The 18,896-nt window shown below is 46.8% G+C and overlaps 1 protein-coding gene across 1 annotated transcript in view; it reads left to right on the forward strand.

The window, feature by feature from the left end:
• Positions 1-16,494, forward strand: part of ppargc1b (peroxisome proliferator-activated receptor gamma, coactivator 1 beta) — a 102,770-nt gene extending 86,276 nt beyond the window's left edge. The window contains exons 4-12 of the mRNA XM_078288938.1: positions 3,475-3,600; positions 6,433-7,498; positions 7,865-7,910; positions 9,577-9,641; positions 10,823-11,480; positions 12,180-12,237; positions 12,997-13,115; positions 14,924-15,051; positions 15,403-16,494. Coding sequence (XP_078145064.1) covers positions 3,475-3,600; positions 6,433-7,498; positions 7,865-7,910; positions 9,577-9,641; positions 10,823-11,480; positions 12,180-12,237; positions 12,997-13,115; positions 14,924-15,051; positions 15,403-15,494 — 2,358 coding nt within the window. The 3' untranslated portion in view covers positions 15,495-16,494. The remainder of the gene's footprint in view (positions 1-3,474; positions 3,601-6,432; positions 7,499-7,864; positions 7,911-9,576; positions 9,642-10,822; positions 11,481-12,179; positions 12,238-12,996; positions 13,116-14,923; positions 15,052-15,402) is intronic.
• The last annotated feature ends 2,402 nt before the right edge of the window (positions 16,495-18,896 follow it).

An 18,896-nucleotide genomic window follows, 5' to 3' on the forward strand; every position in this document is an offset into this window, starting at 1 on the left:
GTATGTGTGTGGTCTTTCATGTGTGTGTGTGTATTTATGTGTCGTCCCTCTGTTCATGTATGTGTGTGTTTGTGAGTGTACCTCCATTTGTGTGTGTTCACTTGCTCCTTCATTAATTTGGGTGTTTGTAAAAGTGTGTGTTTGCACGTGCTTAATCATTTGTGTATGCGTGTGTGTGTCCCTCTATTCATGTATGTGTGTATTAATGAGTGCACCTTCACTTGTGAACGTGTGTATTTGCTCCTTAATTTGTGTTTGTGTCCCACTATTCATGTGTGTGTGTGTTTGTGAGTGTACCTCCACTTGTGAACGTGTGTGTGTTTGCACGTGCTTCCTTTGTATGTGTGTGTTTGTGTGTGCCTGTGTGCCTGTATTCATGTATATGTGTTAGTGAGCGTTCCTCCACTTGTGTGTGTTTGCATTTGTCCTGTGCATTCATGTGTGATTACATGTGCGCCTCCGTGTGTATGAGTGTGTGTGTGTGTGTGTGTCCCTCCCCAGAACAAGGCCCCCTTTGATGCAGCCAGTGGAGCTCTGGAAGGCGTCCAGAGTAGAGTAGAGTAGAGTTGAGTAGAGTCTTTCAGGCGGCCGGACGCTGCCAGAGGGTTTTCAATGCTTCACACAGACACAAACCTTCAGTCTCCTCTTCACTTTCCTCAATGGGACTCTGAGAGGAGCATCATCACACACTCGGAGCCAAGTTGGCTCGCCCACAAAGGGTCGCGGTGGCCCCATTAGCGGTGTGGGCGATCGTCCCGTTCAGTCATTTGACCCAGATAGTACTCAGCCAGCACAGTCGGGTGGTAATGCGGTATTCATTAAAGCATTACAGTGATATTGAGTGATGTCGTGGTAAATAAAACATTTGGGTAAACTGTGACCTCCTGTCAGTGATCGTCGTAAGGCAAACGACACCGTGATAAACACTAGGCTTGTATTTCTTTCAGAAAAGATCAGTCAGTTTGATTTACAATACTTCTGCTTACTGTAATGTATAGAATTAATTATCTCAAAGATTTATGTCAGCGTGAAAGGTGGGCATAGTGTTAGGCTATTGGCAGTTAGGCAGTTGTTTCAACCATGTCTGGCTTCATCATGGAGGTCCAGTGGAGAATTGGCTGTGGCAAATAATGTCTATAACAACCAGGCTAGAAACAGAGAGCTAGCTGAGTCAGCTTGTTGTGGTGTGGCTGTAGATCCATTCAGTAACGTTCTCAGTAAAAGTGAATAGTGTGATAAGGTGGATTTGTTTCCAAATGTAGGTTACTGTGACACAGTAAACTGTCTTGTCTTTAGCCCTAGTCTCTACTCCAAAACACTCTGAGTTGTAGCTTGAGAAGAGCAAACTGTTAGCTAGCTAACTAGCCAGCAAATACACTGATGTTAATGTTAGCATGCGACAACTAGCCACTGCTAACACTAGCTTCTAGAAGATAGCCTATGTTAGCTAGTGTCTTAGTGTGTGTCAGATGCATTAACAAGAAAGTGATGGTTAGCTGACCAAATACTATAAATACTAGCTAGCTAGCAACGCAACATCTAAACACAAAATCAGTCAGATGTATCAGTGATGAAATGATCAGTTCCCAGTGAAAAACAGCACAGAAATTAGCCATGTCTGTTCAGTTCTGTTAAAGATGCCCAAGTTGTACATTTAGAAACATAAGATCTGAGGACCTCCAATATGGCCGCCAGAGGGTGTGTTGCGTCAGTATATGGGGTTGAATCTTTGACCTGAAAACATCTGGGAACCCCTGGTACATCCTGCTGCCCCAGTCCTCATTCCTGTCACATCTGTATTTTCTGCATCGTCTTCTCCTGGAGCAAACGCTGCGCAGCTTAGTGGGGATTTTCTCTCTAAGCTGATTTATATCAGCTGATAGCCCTGTCATGAAACTAGGCACTGGAATGAATGGATGAATGGACGGATGAAATAAAGGGAATGAAAGGATAGCGGAGAAGGAGTATAGCCTGTGTAATATCTGTTTGAAAGGTAATACCCAGGAAGGATTCAAGAGGGGTTCAGTTCCCTCGCTTTATCTTGGAAACCGCGGCTTCCTGGGTGATTTGAAGAAACGAGAGAGGGGGATGGAAGGATGGGAAGAGGAAGGGATGGAGGGCGACGGGTGGAGGAAAACGGGAAAATTAAGAGCGATGGAGGATAGAGATGATATGGAAGTATAGTCTATAGACATAGATGAGGAAGGTACGAGAGGTTGTAGAGATGGAGAGAAAGAAGGATGAAGATGAGAGAAGGGAAGGGGAAGGCAAAGAGGAAGGGATGGAAGCAAAGAGGGAGGGATGAAAGGAGAGAAAAGGAGGAGAAGATGAAAGACGCGAAAGGGATTAGAGGAGGTTGAGATGGAGGGAGGGGTGAAAGGAGAGCAAGATGGATGAAGATGAGAGAAGGGAAGGGGGTGGAAGTAAAGGAGCGATGAAAAGGAGAGAAAAAGAAGATAAAAGATGGGGAAGGGATTAGAGAGGGAGGGAGGGAGGGAGGAAGAGAAAGGGAAGGATGGAGAAGCTAGGATGGATGATAGATGAAAGAAGGGAAGGGGTAGGGAAGAAGAGGAGGTGGAGGAAGAGAGGATGGAGGAAGAGAGAGAGGATGAACCAAAGGTAGAGAGGGATGGAAAGGAAAAGGAGGCAGGAATTGATGGATGGAGGGATTAATAGAAAGAGGAGCGAGGGAGGCAGAAAGGGCATATTCCAGGTTATTATGGAGAAATGGCTGAATTCAGCTCCTTTATGGAAAATGTTAATGTGCGATGTAGCTGTCAGGTTTAGTAATATGATGAATGTACAGTATCATAACCTCACAGCCTCTTCTGGCACATTACTCTCTTGTACAAACATCCATCTGAAGGATGTTAACAGCCGACAGGATATAGATTCAGAATCGGTACAAAAGGCTGAAAGAGCCAATCGTTTCGCGCTTTCATCTCACTATTTACCCTTATTAGTATTTCATCTTTTCTCTCTCTGCTGCATTGTTATTGTCAATAAAGTATTATGTAAAAAATCTGTTGTAATCTAAAAATACAGACGTACCCTAAAGACTCATATAGGCTAAATGGCCTTTATGCCAAGCTCTCCGCTCATTCACCCCCATCCCCTTACACACACACACACACACACATTTTTATCACTATATTTCCATTGACTGCACCCACTCCCTAACCCAAACCTAATCCTAATTCTAATCTTAGCCCAAAACCCTAAAAGGCCTAATCCTAAATGAATCACTTCAAGCAGCAAGGACCGGCAAATTGTCCTGACTTTGCAGGATTTCTCGCATCTTTCCGTCCTTGTGAGGACATTTTGGTCCTCATAAGACATAAGTACAAGAACACACACACACACACACACACACACACACACACACACACTTCTTACACCCTTTCTCTCTCCTCTTACATTTATTTTACCATTGTACTATCTGATCTCTTTCTTCTCCCCTTTCTCCCTCTCCAGCTGAAGATGCTGCTGCTGACGCCTCCCAACGTTCCCACGGGCATCGACGCGCACAAAGATGGCGGTCACGGGCATCGCCATAGCAACAGGAGCCTCCACCTACGGCCGGTCAGACCTCTGGTCAAGGTGAGGGACAGTTTGAATGTCATGCTGCATGCGATTCACAGTGGCAGCCGTTGTAAAACTCCCCCTCCGTGCATTTATCCTGCATTAGCGCTCCAGCCTTTTCTTCCTCAGACTGTAAAGAGGAACTGAAGGAGCCCATTGTAACGCCAGACACATGTCTCTCAACTCACCGGTTACCGCCTCATTCCTCATGTCTTCGGAGGGTCGGCAAGATAACAGAATTAGATTTTTCCAATCACTTCCTCTCAAGGGTGGAGAATTAATGCAGAAGTAATTCACTGATGCGTGCGGGGCATGCAATCAGCAGAAGTCCTCAGCGATCCTCTATCCATCCTGCGTTAGTACTGCAGACTGGACCAATATATCGGGCCGATATCTGCGATCAGATATCAGTCAGTGTCATCAACTGCTGATATGATGACGGTTCCTCTCCGACTACAGCTAGTGAATATGTTTTTATTATTATTTATATTTTTATATCAGATGTCAGACCAGAGAAATCCCTCTCTGTGTCACTGGAGAGTTTTAGTGTCCCATGATGGTCTAAATGCCGTTTCAGAGGCTTTCCCACCCTGACAGGAATAAAAATTATTGGAGAAGCACTGAATACTTGTAATGTTTAGGGCAGCAGAATGATCAAACTTAAAAGATATTGAGTATCGGCACAAAATATCAGCTAGCAGCAGCTTCCATACAAAAAATATCTGTATCAGCCTTCAAAAATCCGAATCAGTCAAACCCTTTTTGAATTCTCCGTATACAGTAGAATCAAATTAGTGTCAATCAATCAAATTAGTACTACTGCACCACAAAACTCTCGTGTCAACCGGCTTGCTACCTAGACTGTTCCTAGACTGTAGCTTGCAAAAACTAGATTGATAGAGCTTGATTTTCCAATAACTGTTCCTCTTGGGGACGGAGCCGGAGCGCAGCCAGCGGTCGTTCAGCGAGCGCGACGACGACCGTTTTTATTTTCCACACGGAGGATATCTCATTTCCAAAAACTCCTCAAGCCCTCGGGCTCGCAGAATCCTTCAGGTGTAATCCGTGACAGATGTGGCATTGGGGAAGAGAGGACATCTACAATGGCTACTGCTGTATGACTTAGCAGTAATTGGATAGCTGCTAGCATTGTGCTCCAAGTGGTCATTGATTACCACAACAGTCATTTATCTTGTCCAGCCATAAAGCGCGGCGTGCAATCACAGAGCGTTCTGCTGTGGCTAAAGCAAGGAGGATACAAAATACCCACAGGATGTAGCGCTGGGATAAGCTAAGCCCTGTATCCATCACTCTCCCTCCCATCCTCGCTGTTGCTGGGCGGGTGTGTGTGTGTGTGTGTGTGTGTGTGTGTGTCAGCTTTAGAGAGTTTTAGAGGAGTGAGGCTTTGCGGTGGCAGATGGCGGGAGTCTCGACCGACAGGGCGACAGGGCAGCAGTGAATCACGGTCTCTCTCTCTCCCTCCTTCTCTCTCTCTCTCTCTCTCTCTCTCTCTCTCTGAGATGAGTAATATGGAATCAGCCATTTCATAACAGCTGCACGTTGAATCATCCTTCACAAAGTACAATTTACTGCTGTGTGCTCGGTGTCGCTGTATCCAAGGGCAGGAAATTAAAAGAAAAATCCACCCTAAAACATTTTGACACTGTAAAAAAAACAGCTATTGGCGATGCATCTTTCATTTCTGGGTCCATTTTGTTGTTTTGTGTGTTTTCTCTTCTTCTCGTGGATAACTGGCCAAACGTAGACAATGTGATATCTTGTCCAGATATTTCCAGCAGCTACAGTGGAGTTTCATAAGAGAAAATGTTTCAGGATGTAAAACATCAGCGGTAAACGTCAGGTTTTGGTGTCAGTCCCTCAGAATCAAAGAGCGAGGGCTTCTTTCTAGAGCCGCCATTTTTGCACCGAGAGACGTTCAACTATCATACAGGGAGAAATCCATCGTAGAAGAGGAGAGAGACCAGTTTCTCCACCCACAGGAAGCAGGAGAGAGACCAGAATGCACTGCAGCAGAGAGACAGGTTGCGCTTTGAATAACGGGTGAAAGCTATTCTGGGAAATGTAGGAAATCACTAACAGAGGTAGAACTAGACGAGGCAGGGGGAGGGAAAGTGGGTTCACCAAAAAAGTAAATTACAACAATAACTCCTGGAATATATTGAACATCACAAATCTAACACAGTAGCTGGAAAACCTCAACCAGCCATTCTCGTTGTTTTACCCTTCAACTAGATCTTTAGAGTAGAATAGGACTCCCAAGTCATGGTTGGTTACTTATCAAAGTGTCTGCTAGAGTAGAATAAATTACCAGACGGAGAAAATTGGCTGGTTGCTGGTGGCAATTTCCCACCCAGGCTGTATCATTGACTCCTGGTAGTAATCTCCCGGTTTATCAGGTTCAGACGAGCTTAACGAGATCAGGGTTACACGTCTAACTTCTCTCTATTCCCCCTCTTCTCGCTGTCTCTCTCTCTCTCTTTGTCGATTCAATTCTATTCATTTTCAGTTTAATTTGGTTCAGTTCAATGGTTGCTTTATTGTTTGTAACACTAAGATCAGAGATTCCCTACTTTGCCAAAGCAGAAGGTCAAAAACTGACACTGTAGAACAATATTATTCTTATTATTCAGTAATATAACTCATTTCCTTTCAAGTGTGGCGGCAATCAACACATTTTGCAGCTAATAGGCTTCAGGCTGCATCTTTCCGCCTTGTAGAGAGAGAAGTGTTTGACTGGTTGTTTGTTTGGTTGTGGAAATTATTAAACTCTCATTTATGTGTGTGTGTGTGTGTGTGTGTGTGTGTGTGTGTGTGTGTCTCCGCCCTCAGAGTGACATCCCTCAGGAGCGGAAGCCTCGAGCGGTGCGTCCGGCGGGCCGTCTCTGCACCGAGCTCCACCGCCACCTGACCACCGCCCAGGACGCCGAGGACACCCCGGCCGCCGACACCGAGGAGGACGAGGAGGAAGAGGAGGACGAGGACAGCGAGTCGGAGGAGGACGAAGAGGAGGAAGAGGAGGAGGAGGAGGAGGAGGAGTCTTCCGGCAGCGAGGCGGAGAGCGCGGCGGTCACGGCGGCGGCCCCCGTCGAGCCGACGAAGCCCCAGTTCAGCTCGGAGAAAGAACTGCACTCTGTGGTGGAGCTGATCAGGTACATGCACACCTACTGCCTGCCCACGCGCAAGCAGCAAGGCCGCGACCTCGCCGGTTTGGCTCGCGGCAGGCGACCCGAGGCCTCCCGCCCGGCCGCCCCGAACTCTCACGGCAAAGTCGTCTTGGCGGTCGGGCCGGGGACTAGCGGGGGCTCGGCCGGGACCGGTGGCGGCGCCCCCAGGAGGCTGCCCTTCGCCCGGAGGAGGGAGATGAAGGCCAACTCGCTGCTCCGCGAGCTGCTGGAGCAGAGCGGCTCCTTCGATGTGAGCAAGCCTTACAGACTGCACAGCCCGCCCTACTCCCACTCCCACAGCCCCGGCAGAGGAGGAGTCTCCGCCCCCTCCGCCCCGGCTAAACCGGCCCACCCGCCCAGCTCCAAACCGGAGCTTCGTAAAGACTCCTCCTGCTCCCCCGAGAGGAGAACCCTCAGCGCCTCGTCCTTCGAGGCGCCGCGGAGTCCCGAGGAGGCCGCGGAGGACGGCGGCTCCTTCTCGGTCCGGCGCTCCCGGCGCCTGGCCTCCTTCCCCAGCCGCTTCGCCAAGAGGCTGCGGCCCGGACGGGCGAGGGGAGGAGAGGGGAAGGAGAGGGAAGAGAGGGAGGAGGGGAGAGCGGGGGTCAAACTCCTGCCGACCCAAGCCGGAGGGGGAACCACGACGGAGCCGGCGGCGGAGCAGCTGACCCCGGGCGACGGCGGCGGCGGCGGCCGGGCCGCGGCGGAGCCGACCAAACCCTGCTGCCACAGCGGTGAGGCGGACAGGGAACACACGGGCTGCGCTCACACTGCAGGCCTTCATACTCAAGCCATGCTGCTCATATCTGAGTTTTTTGGATGATCATATCTATTCTAGGATGTGACCTGTATCTGATACCAATATAAACTGACAGCGATGTTGAAAGACACACGTGTGCAGAGTAAAAATAACAAAAGACGTCACATCCATTTTTATACCTATGTTTCTCCCGCTTATGATACCCACACCCACTCACATGTACATCTACATAAAGACTCACATATGGTAATTTAACAAGGGAATAATATCACACACGCTTATACTTACACATTCTGAGTGTGTATATGTGTGTGTAACTGACTTTCTCCTCTGATTGCAGAGAAGCGAGCCTGCCTCTGTCTGCCACTGAACTCCAAGTCCACAGGGTGAGCATTCGTCCTGCATTAGCAGTGTATACAGTTTTTTTTACTTTTATGCGTGAATTTTTCCTGCATCTATCTGGCTCTAGTACTGCAAACAGTCCAGTCCACAACAGTATACTGTAACACAAATCTCTACTGACTTATTATTCCTCAAAGCTACATCTGCCTACTGCTTTATTCACAAAGCCTCTGTAATACAGAACGCATTTCATATCCACGCATATTCTGATGCAGTATTTTTAACGACGTAGTTACAACCGAATACTCCGAAACTGCTCATTAAAACCAAATTGTTTCGACCTATTCCTTGTTAGACATCACTTTTCACCACCTGAACTGTGATCAAACGTGAACTGCTGCTGAACTTCTGCTCTGAATCCTAGAGGAACTGTTTGAAAAATATTAATTATCCTGAGTGACGTGAGTTTTGTTTTACCGTACACCTTTTCTACTTCACATTTGGGGAAAAAAAAAAGAGGACAGATGCGAGGTAGATCCATGCGTGCTCGTGTGGAATAAATATTTTGCATTAGAAGCAGTTCAGGTTAATGGTTTCCCATAGGCAAGCACTGCAGTATTGATCAATTTGACATTAAATATATCAATATCTACAATAAATATGTATATATCAAACAAAACTGCTTCATATCCATCATATTGGAGGTTGCTGACTGATTTTTAATAGAAGGCCGTCATGCTGCGCTATAGGAACGAACAACAGAGGCTGGATCTATTTCTTATGTAAGAACATCTGGAAGAACAAACTAAATGGATATTTTTCAATGATTCAAATTAAGTACAGACAATGTAGAAATGATGACAGTTAATTTAATATATTTTACTCTACCACAAAGTTCATTTTTTCAGTGTATTGGACTTGAAAAGAGATAAACCGGACCCAAATTCAGCGATGCTATTCCAAGATCCCTAATGAATCCAGACCCTTGGATGGCTTAGTGAGCTTTTAATCTGTGCCAGTCAAAGTGCCGTCGCTCCAACTCTTCCAAATTACCCCACACACACACACACACACACACACACACACACACACACACACACACACAGATGTGGAACTTGTCCAAGTCTAACCAATCACAAAGCTGAATGGTTTTACTGTACAAACCCCTGGCGTCCGCCCATCTTCCAAATGAATCTGTCTTCTGAAGCGCTTGCAGAAAAAGTTGTGTTTTTTTTTTTTATTTTATTTTATTCTCCTGTTCTTTGTGGAGGGTAAGCAATACACCCCCCCCCACCCCCCCCACCTCCCCGAAGCCAATCCGCTCGGCACCGCTCCTGCCTTTCATGCCGACTGGAGAAACAGAAACAGACAGCCAGAAATAGAAAGCAGAAGAAGAATAGAGGAGAGGACAGCGCAGTACATATGGTCGTCGTGATAAGAAACGAGGAGCGCCCGAGAAATGCCACTAGCGTTTACTGGGGGGAAATGTAATTCACATTTAGCCGATGTCAGCTGAAATTCGTACAAGTTTTTATTTTAGGAAAACAGTTTAGAGCTTTTACTGAGAAGCTTGTAAAGGCTGCTGTGGGATTCCTGTTGATTTTAACGTTTGAAACCTGCAACTCAACAGTTTCTAACATGACACAGCAATCTCTAATATCTTTCCTTTTATCTCTCTCTCTCTCTTTCTCTCTGTCTCTCCACCTCCAGAGAGTCCCAGTATGGCACCAAGCCTTTTGAGCAGACGCTCAGCGTGGATCTGTGTGGAACAGCAGGTAAACACACCTCACCTTTTCTCCAGGATCTTATTGTTTACTTGTTTACAAGGCTTTGTTTGTTAGCGTCTGAGTCGGTGCCGGCCGGTTAAAGCTACAAAGCTCCAGTCATACGGGACAGAGACAGTGAAATCATAAATCATATATTATTTTGTTTGGGAACAGAAGTCTGTAGCCTGTAGCAGCGGTCCTACAGTATGTAGCTCAGTGGGCAGAGCAAGGCACTAACACAGCCTGGGTTGGGGGTTTGATTCCCACTAAAACTGATGCACTCATGGTACTGCAAGATGAGCTGGATAAAAGCGTTGGTTCATGCTATTTTAGGTTTAAATATATATAAATGTAGTAAGTGGACAAAACATTATGAAACCGACTGAGCAGGTGAATCCAGTTAAAAGCTCTCTTGATTTTAAATTCAGGCAGGAAGAATTGTCTGGGAGGGGGAATCTGCTAATAGTTCAAACTCAATCTTGGAGGCAGTGGAAGCCTAAAGCTTAGAGAAGAGACTTTTAACCACCAGGTCACCGGTTCGAATTCCTGGCTGAAAAAATCAGGGTGGGGAACGTGCATGAGCAACACAAGGTCTGGAAAAAGTACGCGGAAGTAGTGGAATTTTGAAATTAAAACTGTATAGAAATCCTGAGTAAGACGCTTAACCCCAAACTCCTCAGCTGCTCAGTGGCCACCAGTAAAAGACTGTGGTTGTACTGGGCACCACTGGGCAGTAGGGCTGAACAATTTATCAAAATTTTATCGAAATCGCAATATTTGTTAAAGGCAAAATGTGTGTCAAAATACCATTTTAAATTAAATATTGTCGTGCTGCAGAGATGTCCTGGCCTACACATCATATTCTACAGACTTAAGAAAACATCTTTGTTTGGTACAGATCCCCGCAAAAATCACACCATAATCATTTTTTATCATTCCCTCTAATATCGCAAATCATATCGCAATTGCAATATCAGTCAAAATAATTGCAATTAGATATTTTTTCAAAAACGTTCAGCCCTACTGGGCAGTGGGTGTAACTGTGTGAATATGAAGCAGGGCGGTGCTAAAAAAAGAGTATGCATTCTCTGTCAACTTTTCCTAAATAAATAAATGTTACAGAAACACAGAAATATCAGAGTTCACCTCCTCCTCATGTGTGTCTCTTCCCCCCCCCCCCCCCCCCCCAGGTCTCACCCCTCCCACCACCCCGCCTCACAAACCCGTGGAGGACGAGCTCTTCAAGCCGGCGGAGGGAGGGAAGGGTGGCGGCGGCGACGGCGGAGGAGGCGGCGAGTCGGTCCACTCCGCCGCAAACTCCAACAGCAGCGCCGCCGGCAAGGGCTCGTCCTGGCTGAGCCGCACCCACCACCAGCGGAAGCTCCCGGAGCAGACGGAGCTGTACGCCCAGCTGCGGCGCATGGGCCAGGCGGGCGACGGCGACGTCCACCGCACCTTCGGCGACCACGACTACTGCGCGCTGAGCCTCGGGGAGAGCCGCAAGCGCAGCGCCGCCATGCTGGGCGCCATCCTGCGGGCGAGAGAAGGAGGGGAGGAAGGAGGGAGGAGCCGAGCGCCCAAAGGAGCCGAGGGTCAGGCCCCGGAGGGGAGCGTGAAGGAGGAGGACGAGGAGGAGAGGCCGGCGCCGTCGGAGCAGGCGCCGGAAAACCAGCGGGAGCACCAGATGGTGACGGTGGTGATGTCATCGTCACCGCCGTCCCACCGCCAGTCGGCGGCAGCCACGCCGCCGGCCTCGGAGGAGGAGGCGGAGCGCTCGTCGGCGTCTCGCTCGCCCTCGCCCATCCTCCACTCGTCCCCCGACTCCCCCGCCAGCAAGACGGACTCCAGGTGAGAGAGAGAGAGAGAGAGAGAGAGAGAGTTTGTGAGAAAATGTGGGGCAAGAAGTTAGAGCAAGAGAGAGAATAAGAGTGAGAATCGAGAAGAGTAGGAGAGACTGAGAGAAAAGGAAAGAGAGAGGAGAGTGAGAGAGAGTGAGGGAGAAACAGAGTGAAAGACTGGTAGAGAGGGAGAGAGATGAACAATGAAAGAGGGAAAGAGGATGAAGTGAGAGACCATGTGAGAGAGAGAGAGTGAGAGAGAAAGAGAGAGAAATTTGGGAGAAAATGTGGGGCAAGAAGTTAGAGCGAGAGAGAGAATAAGAGTGTGAGAATGGCGGAGAGAGTAGGAGAGACTGAGAAAAAATGAAAGAGAGAGTGAGAGAGCAAGAGTGAAAGAGAGTGAGGGAGAAACAGTGAAAGAATGGTAGAGAGGGAGAGAGATGAACAATGAAAGAGAGGGAAAGAGGATGGAGAGAGAGAATGAGAGAGTGAGAGACCATGTGAGAGAGAGGGAGAGAGAGAGAATGAAGTGATAGCTGATGTCTTGCTGCAGTCAGGGAGACGGTCTGGTCTCCTTTTTTTTTGCCGCAGTTCAACCTTCTTTCCTCATGTCTGACATTTTGGTTTCACCTTGTGTCTCTCCACATCTCACTTACAATCTTTTCCCCCCTCTCTCTCTCTCTTTCTTTCTTTCTCTGTTTTCTATTAGTGAGAACTCAGAGATCTGTCCTGACGACAAGCAGAGGAACAAAGCCAAGTCTGACGAGGTACAGAGAACATTCGCACTGTATAATGCAATTATATTGTGTTAAAGCTATAGTAGGCAACTTTTTGCCTTGAGTCAGAAAAGTGTATAGCGAGCCCCGCCCTCCTCCTCCTCAGTTGGTCAAGTTCATGTCACACGCCCCAAAATGTCCCAAAAACGCCCCAAAATGTCCCCAACATCATTGAAAAACAAGGGATTTAGGGCGATATTGACAAAATCAAATATCACAATATTTTAGACCGAATACCTTGATATCGATAATATTTTGGGGATGAGTATTGGTGCTTTTATAAGATATCTGTTCACAAGAAAATTAGTAAATGATCATTAGTCATCAGTGATGTGTAATCAGTAATAATGTGGATATGATGAGGCAATCATTGTTCATCTTACTCTTTCTTACAGGCTAATAAGTTCAGAAAGTTGTGTAACTGTACTTTGCAGCCTTTAAGACCAGGAAGAAGTGACATTGAAGTTATTTCACGATATCGATGTTATACGATATATGGATATATGACAGACACAGACTGATAATGTGTAATGTAAACCCTAATTTGCATATTGCAGCTCTGAGATCAGAGTATTAGTGTGCAGGTGAACGTACTCACCGAGCACGAACACGGGGGCGTCTGAAGTGACCGCTCAGCCTCGGGAAGCCGCCCCGCACTCACTGTTCAGCCTTCCTGCTTGAATTCCCACGTCTGTCTGTATTCTGTATTGTCCTTTGTCCTGACTGTTGCCATGGTTTCCCTGTTGCCAGGACAACTGCCAGGTGTTTTACATCCACAACCTGCCGAACAGCGTGACCCAGAACATGCTGAGGAAACGCTTCCAGGTCTTCGGCAATGCGGAGGACTGCAAAGTCATCATCCGCAACGAGTAAGTGCCCTGCTCCGGATTCCTCTGTCTGAAGAGATTTTTTTTTTAAGGATCCAGCAGTTTTTTTCTACCATTGCAAAGTCATCATTATACACAGCTTGCTCCAGATCCCTCCTTCTAAAAAGATGGGACATTAAAACTTTTTAAGGCAACATCTTTTAAGGCACCTGCTTTTTTTTTATGACTGTAGATTAATAGATACTTCCTTCCTACTTTTTTTATTACAGAGATAAATTCAATTGTCACAGCAATAACAAACTTGTTTCCCCACACAATGTTACTATTCGGGCGGCCCGAAGTAAACTTTTCTTCTGGATTCATTTTGGGTGCTGTGATATACGAAGCTGGCGGTTCTCGCCGATGAAGTTTTCACACAAGATTTAATCCTGCCGAGCGCCGGAAGCGTGTCGGTGAACCACAGCGACCATAATTCATTGCACCTATGACACGGTGCAGATGTGCTCCTCGGTGCCGACACACACGCCGCACGGAGAGGCGGTTTGAAACGTGGCCTGCAAATCAGATGGAAGCGTAATTGTCAGCTAATGTTGGAACGGCATTAGCTCATGCTAGATGGATAGACTTTAGTGTCTGAAAACATTTGAGTTACTGGGCTCGCTAAATGAAACGTCAATAACAAGTCGTCAATAACCCCCCCCCCCCCTCCCCCCTCCCCCCTCCCAACACCGTGAAATTAAACTGACAACCTATGGGGAACACTGTTGGGACAAAATACAACAACATACCAAAATGCCATAATAAAAGCTAATAAAGCAATAAGAAAACTTTTTGAAGCCTCCAGATATTATCACACTTAATGAATACACGGTTCTTAGTCTCAGTGGTTTAGTGGAACATAAATATTTTATTCCACTCTTTGTATCTGATATCAGCATCTTGACTATTGACAATTACTGTGGGTGATCTAAATGAAGTGAAATGTCAGGCCTAGTTTCTATATGGCTGAGTGGTGCAATTGCTAAACTAAAACTAAAACTGCAATATAGAGTTTTACATGATTACTAGTGCGTCCCTAGCCTCCGGTGTTCCTGTTTTTGTTCCAATGCAAAGTCATCATTGTAAGTGACCTGTTCTAAATCTCTCCCGTCTAAAAAGTTGGGGCACTGGAACTTTTTTAAGGCACTAGAAGTCATCGCTATGAAATGCAGATCGCTCCCTGGTTACTGCAGTAAAAAAAACCCAAAACAGAACGCTACTTCAGCTTAGTCTTTTCATTTTGCCAGTTGTGGTCCTTCTTCCTGTTTGGCACTTTGTTGGTCATTTTTCTTGTTGAGATCAACATTCTGGTAGGGAAACATACTTGCTGCAGTGAATGCATGCCAGGCTGCAGTTCACGGAGGGTAAAATCAGTAACCGAGGAGCGTTCTGTGGTTTCTGTGTGTCCCACTCTTCTTTGGGTTGGTTTGTACGGGACCAGAGTCTATTTATTCTGTCGCTTTGTGCATTCAGGTAGCATGGAATACAGGATGAATATTGATGTGCATGTAAATGTGCATTGATTTAATGTCTGACTCACCGTTCCCCATCCCTACTGATGCCAATATTTACCGTCCTTACCTTGAAAGGAAGGTGTCATTAACTTAATGCGTGTCTGTCTCTCTCTCTCTGTCTGTCTGTCTCTCTCTCTATCTGTCTCTCTCTCTCTGTCTGTCTGTCTGTCTCTCTCTTTATCTGTCTGTCTCTCTCTCTCTGTCTGTCTGTCTCTCTCTCTACCTGTCTGTCTCTCTCTCTCTGTCTGTCTCTCTCTCTACCTGTCTGTCTCTCTCTCTCTGTCTGTCTGTCTGTAGGGAGCGCTGCGGGGTGATAAAGATCCGTCAGTCGGGGGTTCAAAGACACTGGAGAGAACGGGACACGCTTTTCCAGAACGGAGCTGGAGGCCTAAGGAGGCTGACCAGGAAACGCTACATAGACCTGGGTAATGAACGCTAACACACACACACACACACACACACACACACACACAGGGGCAGAACTGACTCAAAAAGGAGTTGCAAATCAGACACATCATGTCCAAACTAGCTGGCACAAACAAACAGCACTATAGTCTACAATAGCACAGCTGGTTGAAACAGCTGGGGAAATGAACAGCTGTGTGTCTTAATTGATGGCACAACCTCAAGCATACAGTCCATCCCAAACGATGAAGTTCTCACGTTCTTGAGAAGCTTGTTCTCCTCAAGAAATCTCCACAAGGACACTGTGGAGTTTGACTTCTCTGTTTTGACAATCCCCCTATCCTCTCTCTCTCTCTCTCTCCCTCTCCCAGATGAGGCGGGTCCAGGTCCCGTCAAGAGCAAGTACGATGCGCTGGACTTCGACACTCTGCTGAAGGAGGCCCAGAAGTCGCTGCATCGCTGACAGCGCAGCGCCCCCCGACTGGCTAGCCTTAGTAAACTGCAGCGACACCCCTCCGACAACATGGCTCTGCCCCCCTCAGACAGGCCTCTCAGTACCTCCACGCAAGGCAACCTCGCAAAATGTTTACATTTTTACCATTGGGATAAAGTAACGAAAAGGACCTTGTTGTTTTTTTAAGTTTCTTTCACCGGAGGATACTGCTTAAAAACGAGGAAGCCGCGGGGGAATCCGGAGGAGTTTGAGAGACAATGGAGGAAATAGGACTTTTAACAAGCAATGGTACAACTACAAACGATATTGACAAGTTCTCTGCTGAACAACAACAACAACAACAAAGCTGCTTCCCGTCTGTGTTGGTGACATCATCACCCCGCGTTGGAAGAGCGGGCGTGAGAGACCTCTGTAGCAAAATACCTTGCTATCCCTGCGTTGCGTCGGTCGTCGTGGTGTGTGTGTTTCTGCGTGTGCGTGTTCTTTGTTTTTCCGTTTGTTTGTTTGTTTGTTTCGTAAAAAAAAAAAAAACCCTCCCTCTCTCCGGTCACGGGTGGTGAAACTGCAAGCTGTGTTCGCCATGAAGTCGTGCGGTTGTGTAACGAGAAAAAAAAGAAAATAACCCTGCTTTGTTTTAGCGAAAAAATTGTGGATGTTATAAAATTGAAAAAAACAAAAACAAACTTGTGTGTGTGTGTTATGGACAAAGAAAATAACGAAAAAAACAACACTTAACGTAATCATTTGATGACTGAAAAAGTTTACAAATCTAAAATGAAGAAGAAAAAAATCATTTGTTTTTTTCTTTTTTGTAATTGTAGTGCTTCCTTGATTTGATCTATGCACTGTAAGGAGGTAAATGTCTCCACTGTCCTCCACTTTCCCCCTCAACTCTAATCTCTAACTCTGCCACGCCGACTATGGCTTCTGCTACTGGCTGCTGCAGGCTGAGTTTGCTCGGCGCGTTTATTATTATGATGATGATGATGATGAAGACCCCGACCTCAGATCTGGGAAAAATTACATCTGTAAATTGTTTCCAACCCATTCAACCTAAAGCATTTTTACTGGGGAAGCACCTGTTTGAATGTTCCACGTGCGAAACCAGTCTTAAAATAAGCTAAACCTTTGCATTCTTTCTCATCTATTTGACAGCATTAATTGTATTTTATTTATTAGTGACATTATCTGCTAATTTTACGCTAGGCTGGTACTTTAGATTTTACATTTTCCTCCCTTCATTAACTAACTGCCAAACTGCCATCCCTGGAGTTTCAGTGATGCCAAAATATAGAGGACATCATTCAAATTGGCCCGGACGGCGACGGGTCTTCCCTAACCTAGTCTGATCATGTTAGCCCGTCGACCAATCAGAAGTTCTTCTTTGCTCACATGGGTTTACCCTTCCCGTTGTGTTTCCAAGATACGCCCGAGTGGCCAGAGTCGGATTTCACTCCTGGCTATCCAGACCCCTGAACCGCTAACGAATGTTTAAAACACGAACAGCCAATTTCTAAGCAATGGTTAGCGCTTCATGGGGGGATTCCGGGGTAATTTCTCCCAGATCTAAAGGGGGTCTTGTGTCTCTTAAGTTAGGGTCCCACTGAACATGTGTCCACCGAAGGCTACAGCCTGTTGACACCCCACGAATGCCACACCCAATGCAACAATTAACCGTTTACATGTGGACTTCAGCAAGCAGGTCGGAAATGGGGAAATAAAGATGGTAGCTTTCATTCCCTGAGTGAAATACTCAGTTCATTATTCAATTCACTGTTAATTTATCGCTCCCATAGTCTGTCCAAACCATTCTAGTGTTAAATTGTCAAACATCTTAATTCATCGCAGATTTAGAACTGCAAATACTTCTAATGCAAAAGCCTGAATCACTTTATTAGTGGATTGTAGAGGAATTTATCTTCATTTCAGAGTTTCAGAGTACAAATGACAACAAGACCTTGCAATTTGATTCATTTCTAAAGCGATTTGCTCCGCACACCATAGCTAGTAGTAGATGAATCCGTCGGTTCAAGTGGAATGTATTCACAAATCTGAATGTAACCCAGCCTGCTTCTGCTTGCCCCGAGATTGTGGAGCTTTTTGGTGCTTTAAAAGATAAGACTCGCTAAGCCGGGGTGGTTACCTCTACGCAGAACCGATCCCTGGCTTGAAAAGCGCGGTTTCGGGTAGCGCCCGACGTTAACGCCCCTGACGCAGCCAGTAGCATCGGCCCCCGCAAAAGGGAGAGAGAGCCTCCAAGCCTGCCAACACGGTGGCAAACAAACCGCCACTTACAAAAACACTTCAGCCAGGGAACGAGGAGCGAGGGATGGGCTTGAAAAAAAGAACGAAAAAGAGCACCGGGCCGAGAATCTCGATTTCTCGTTCCCGGGAGGTACTGTATCAGCTGAGCCTCACTACCTCACATCCATCCATCCCTCCTCCCCTCTTTTTTTTCCTCCTCTTTCTCTTGGACGCTCTCCCCCCCCCCCCTCCCCCCCCTTCCTCTTTTATACTTCTCTCGTTCTTCGTGTTATTGTCGAAAAATGTTCTCTATGTGAGGGTTTTCCCCCGGACTGACGGGTGTGTTATGGGTAGTTTGGGGGGTTTGTGTGTGTGTTTGGTTTTTATTCTATAACTTCTTCTGCTACTGCTAAAGCCCCTCTGAGGGAACTTTCTCTCTGAACTCTTCCCCCCCTTTCTTGCCTCATAGCTAATGGTTTTTTAGCGTGTCAGTTTCTTGGAGTCTCGACGGTGTGTCCTTGTGTATCCGAGTTGTTTCGTCTTCGTCTCGTGTTCGAGTCGGACGCTGCTGCCGCCCGGGGGGGGGGGGGGGGTCGGCGAGGAGGGGTGAGCGGTTGAAGGTTGGTTTGCCGGTTGGTCGGTCCTTTGAGTGTGCTGGGAGGGCGAAGATTCCCCGTCTTCTGCCCCTCCCTCATTTTCTTGTTTTCTTCAGGGACACGCCAATCCTCCGTCTTTCCCTGCCCCCCTCCTCCTCCTCCTCCTCCTCCTCCTCCTCCTCCTCTTCTTCTTCTTCTTCTTCTTCTTCTTCTTCTTCTTCTTCCCCAGCATTTCAATAAAGCGCAGCCCCGACTCTTTCTTTCTCTATCTCTCTCTGTCTTTTTTCTCTGTGGGTTCAAGGGCCTTGTTTCCAGGCCCCCAAAACCCTGGCAAACTTCCCGTTTTGTAACAGATAATCCCTCCTTCCTTCCTCCTCTTCCTCCTTTCGTCCTCCCCTCCACCCTTTCTCTTATCTAATCAACTCCTTGGTAACACACACGAAAAATTGAATGTTTACATCACTCAATTCTCCTTCGACTTTATTAGGAACGCACACTAAGTACAAAGGCGCCTTATTCAGTGTTGGGAAATAAAAAAATCGACAAACTAAAGAGCAGCGAAGCGGCCTAG

This window comes from Centroberyx gerrardi, chromosome 16 (genome assembly GCF_048128805.1).
Source record: "Centroberyx gerrardi isolate f3 chromosome 16, fCenGer3.hap1.cur.20231027, whole genome shotgun sequence".
Lineage (NCBI taxonomy): Eukaryota > Metazoa > Chordata > Actinopteri > Beryciformes > Berycidae > Centroberyx > Centroberyx gerrardi.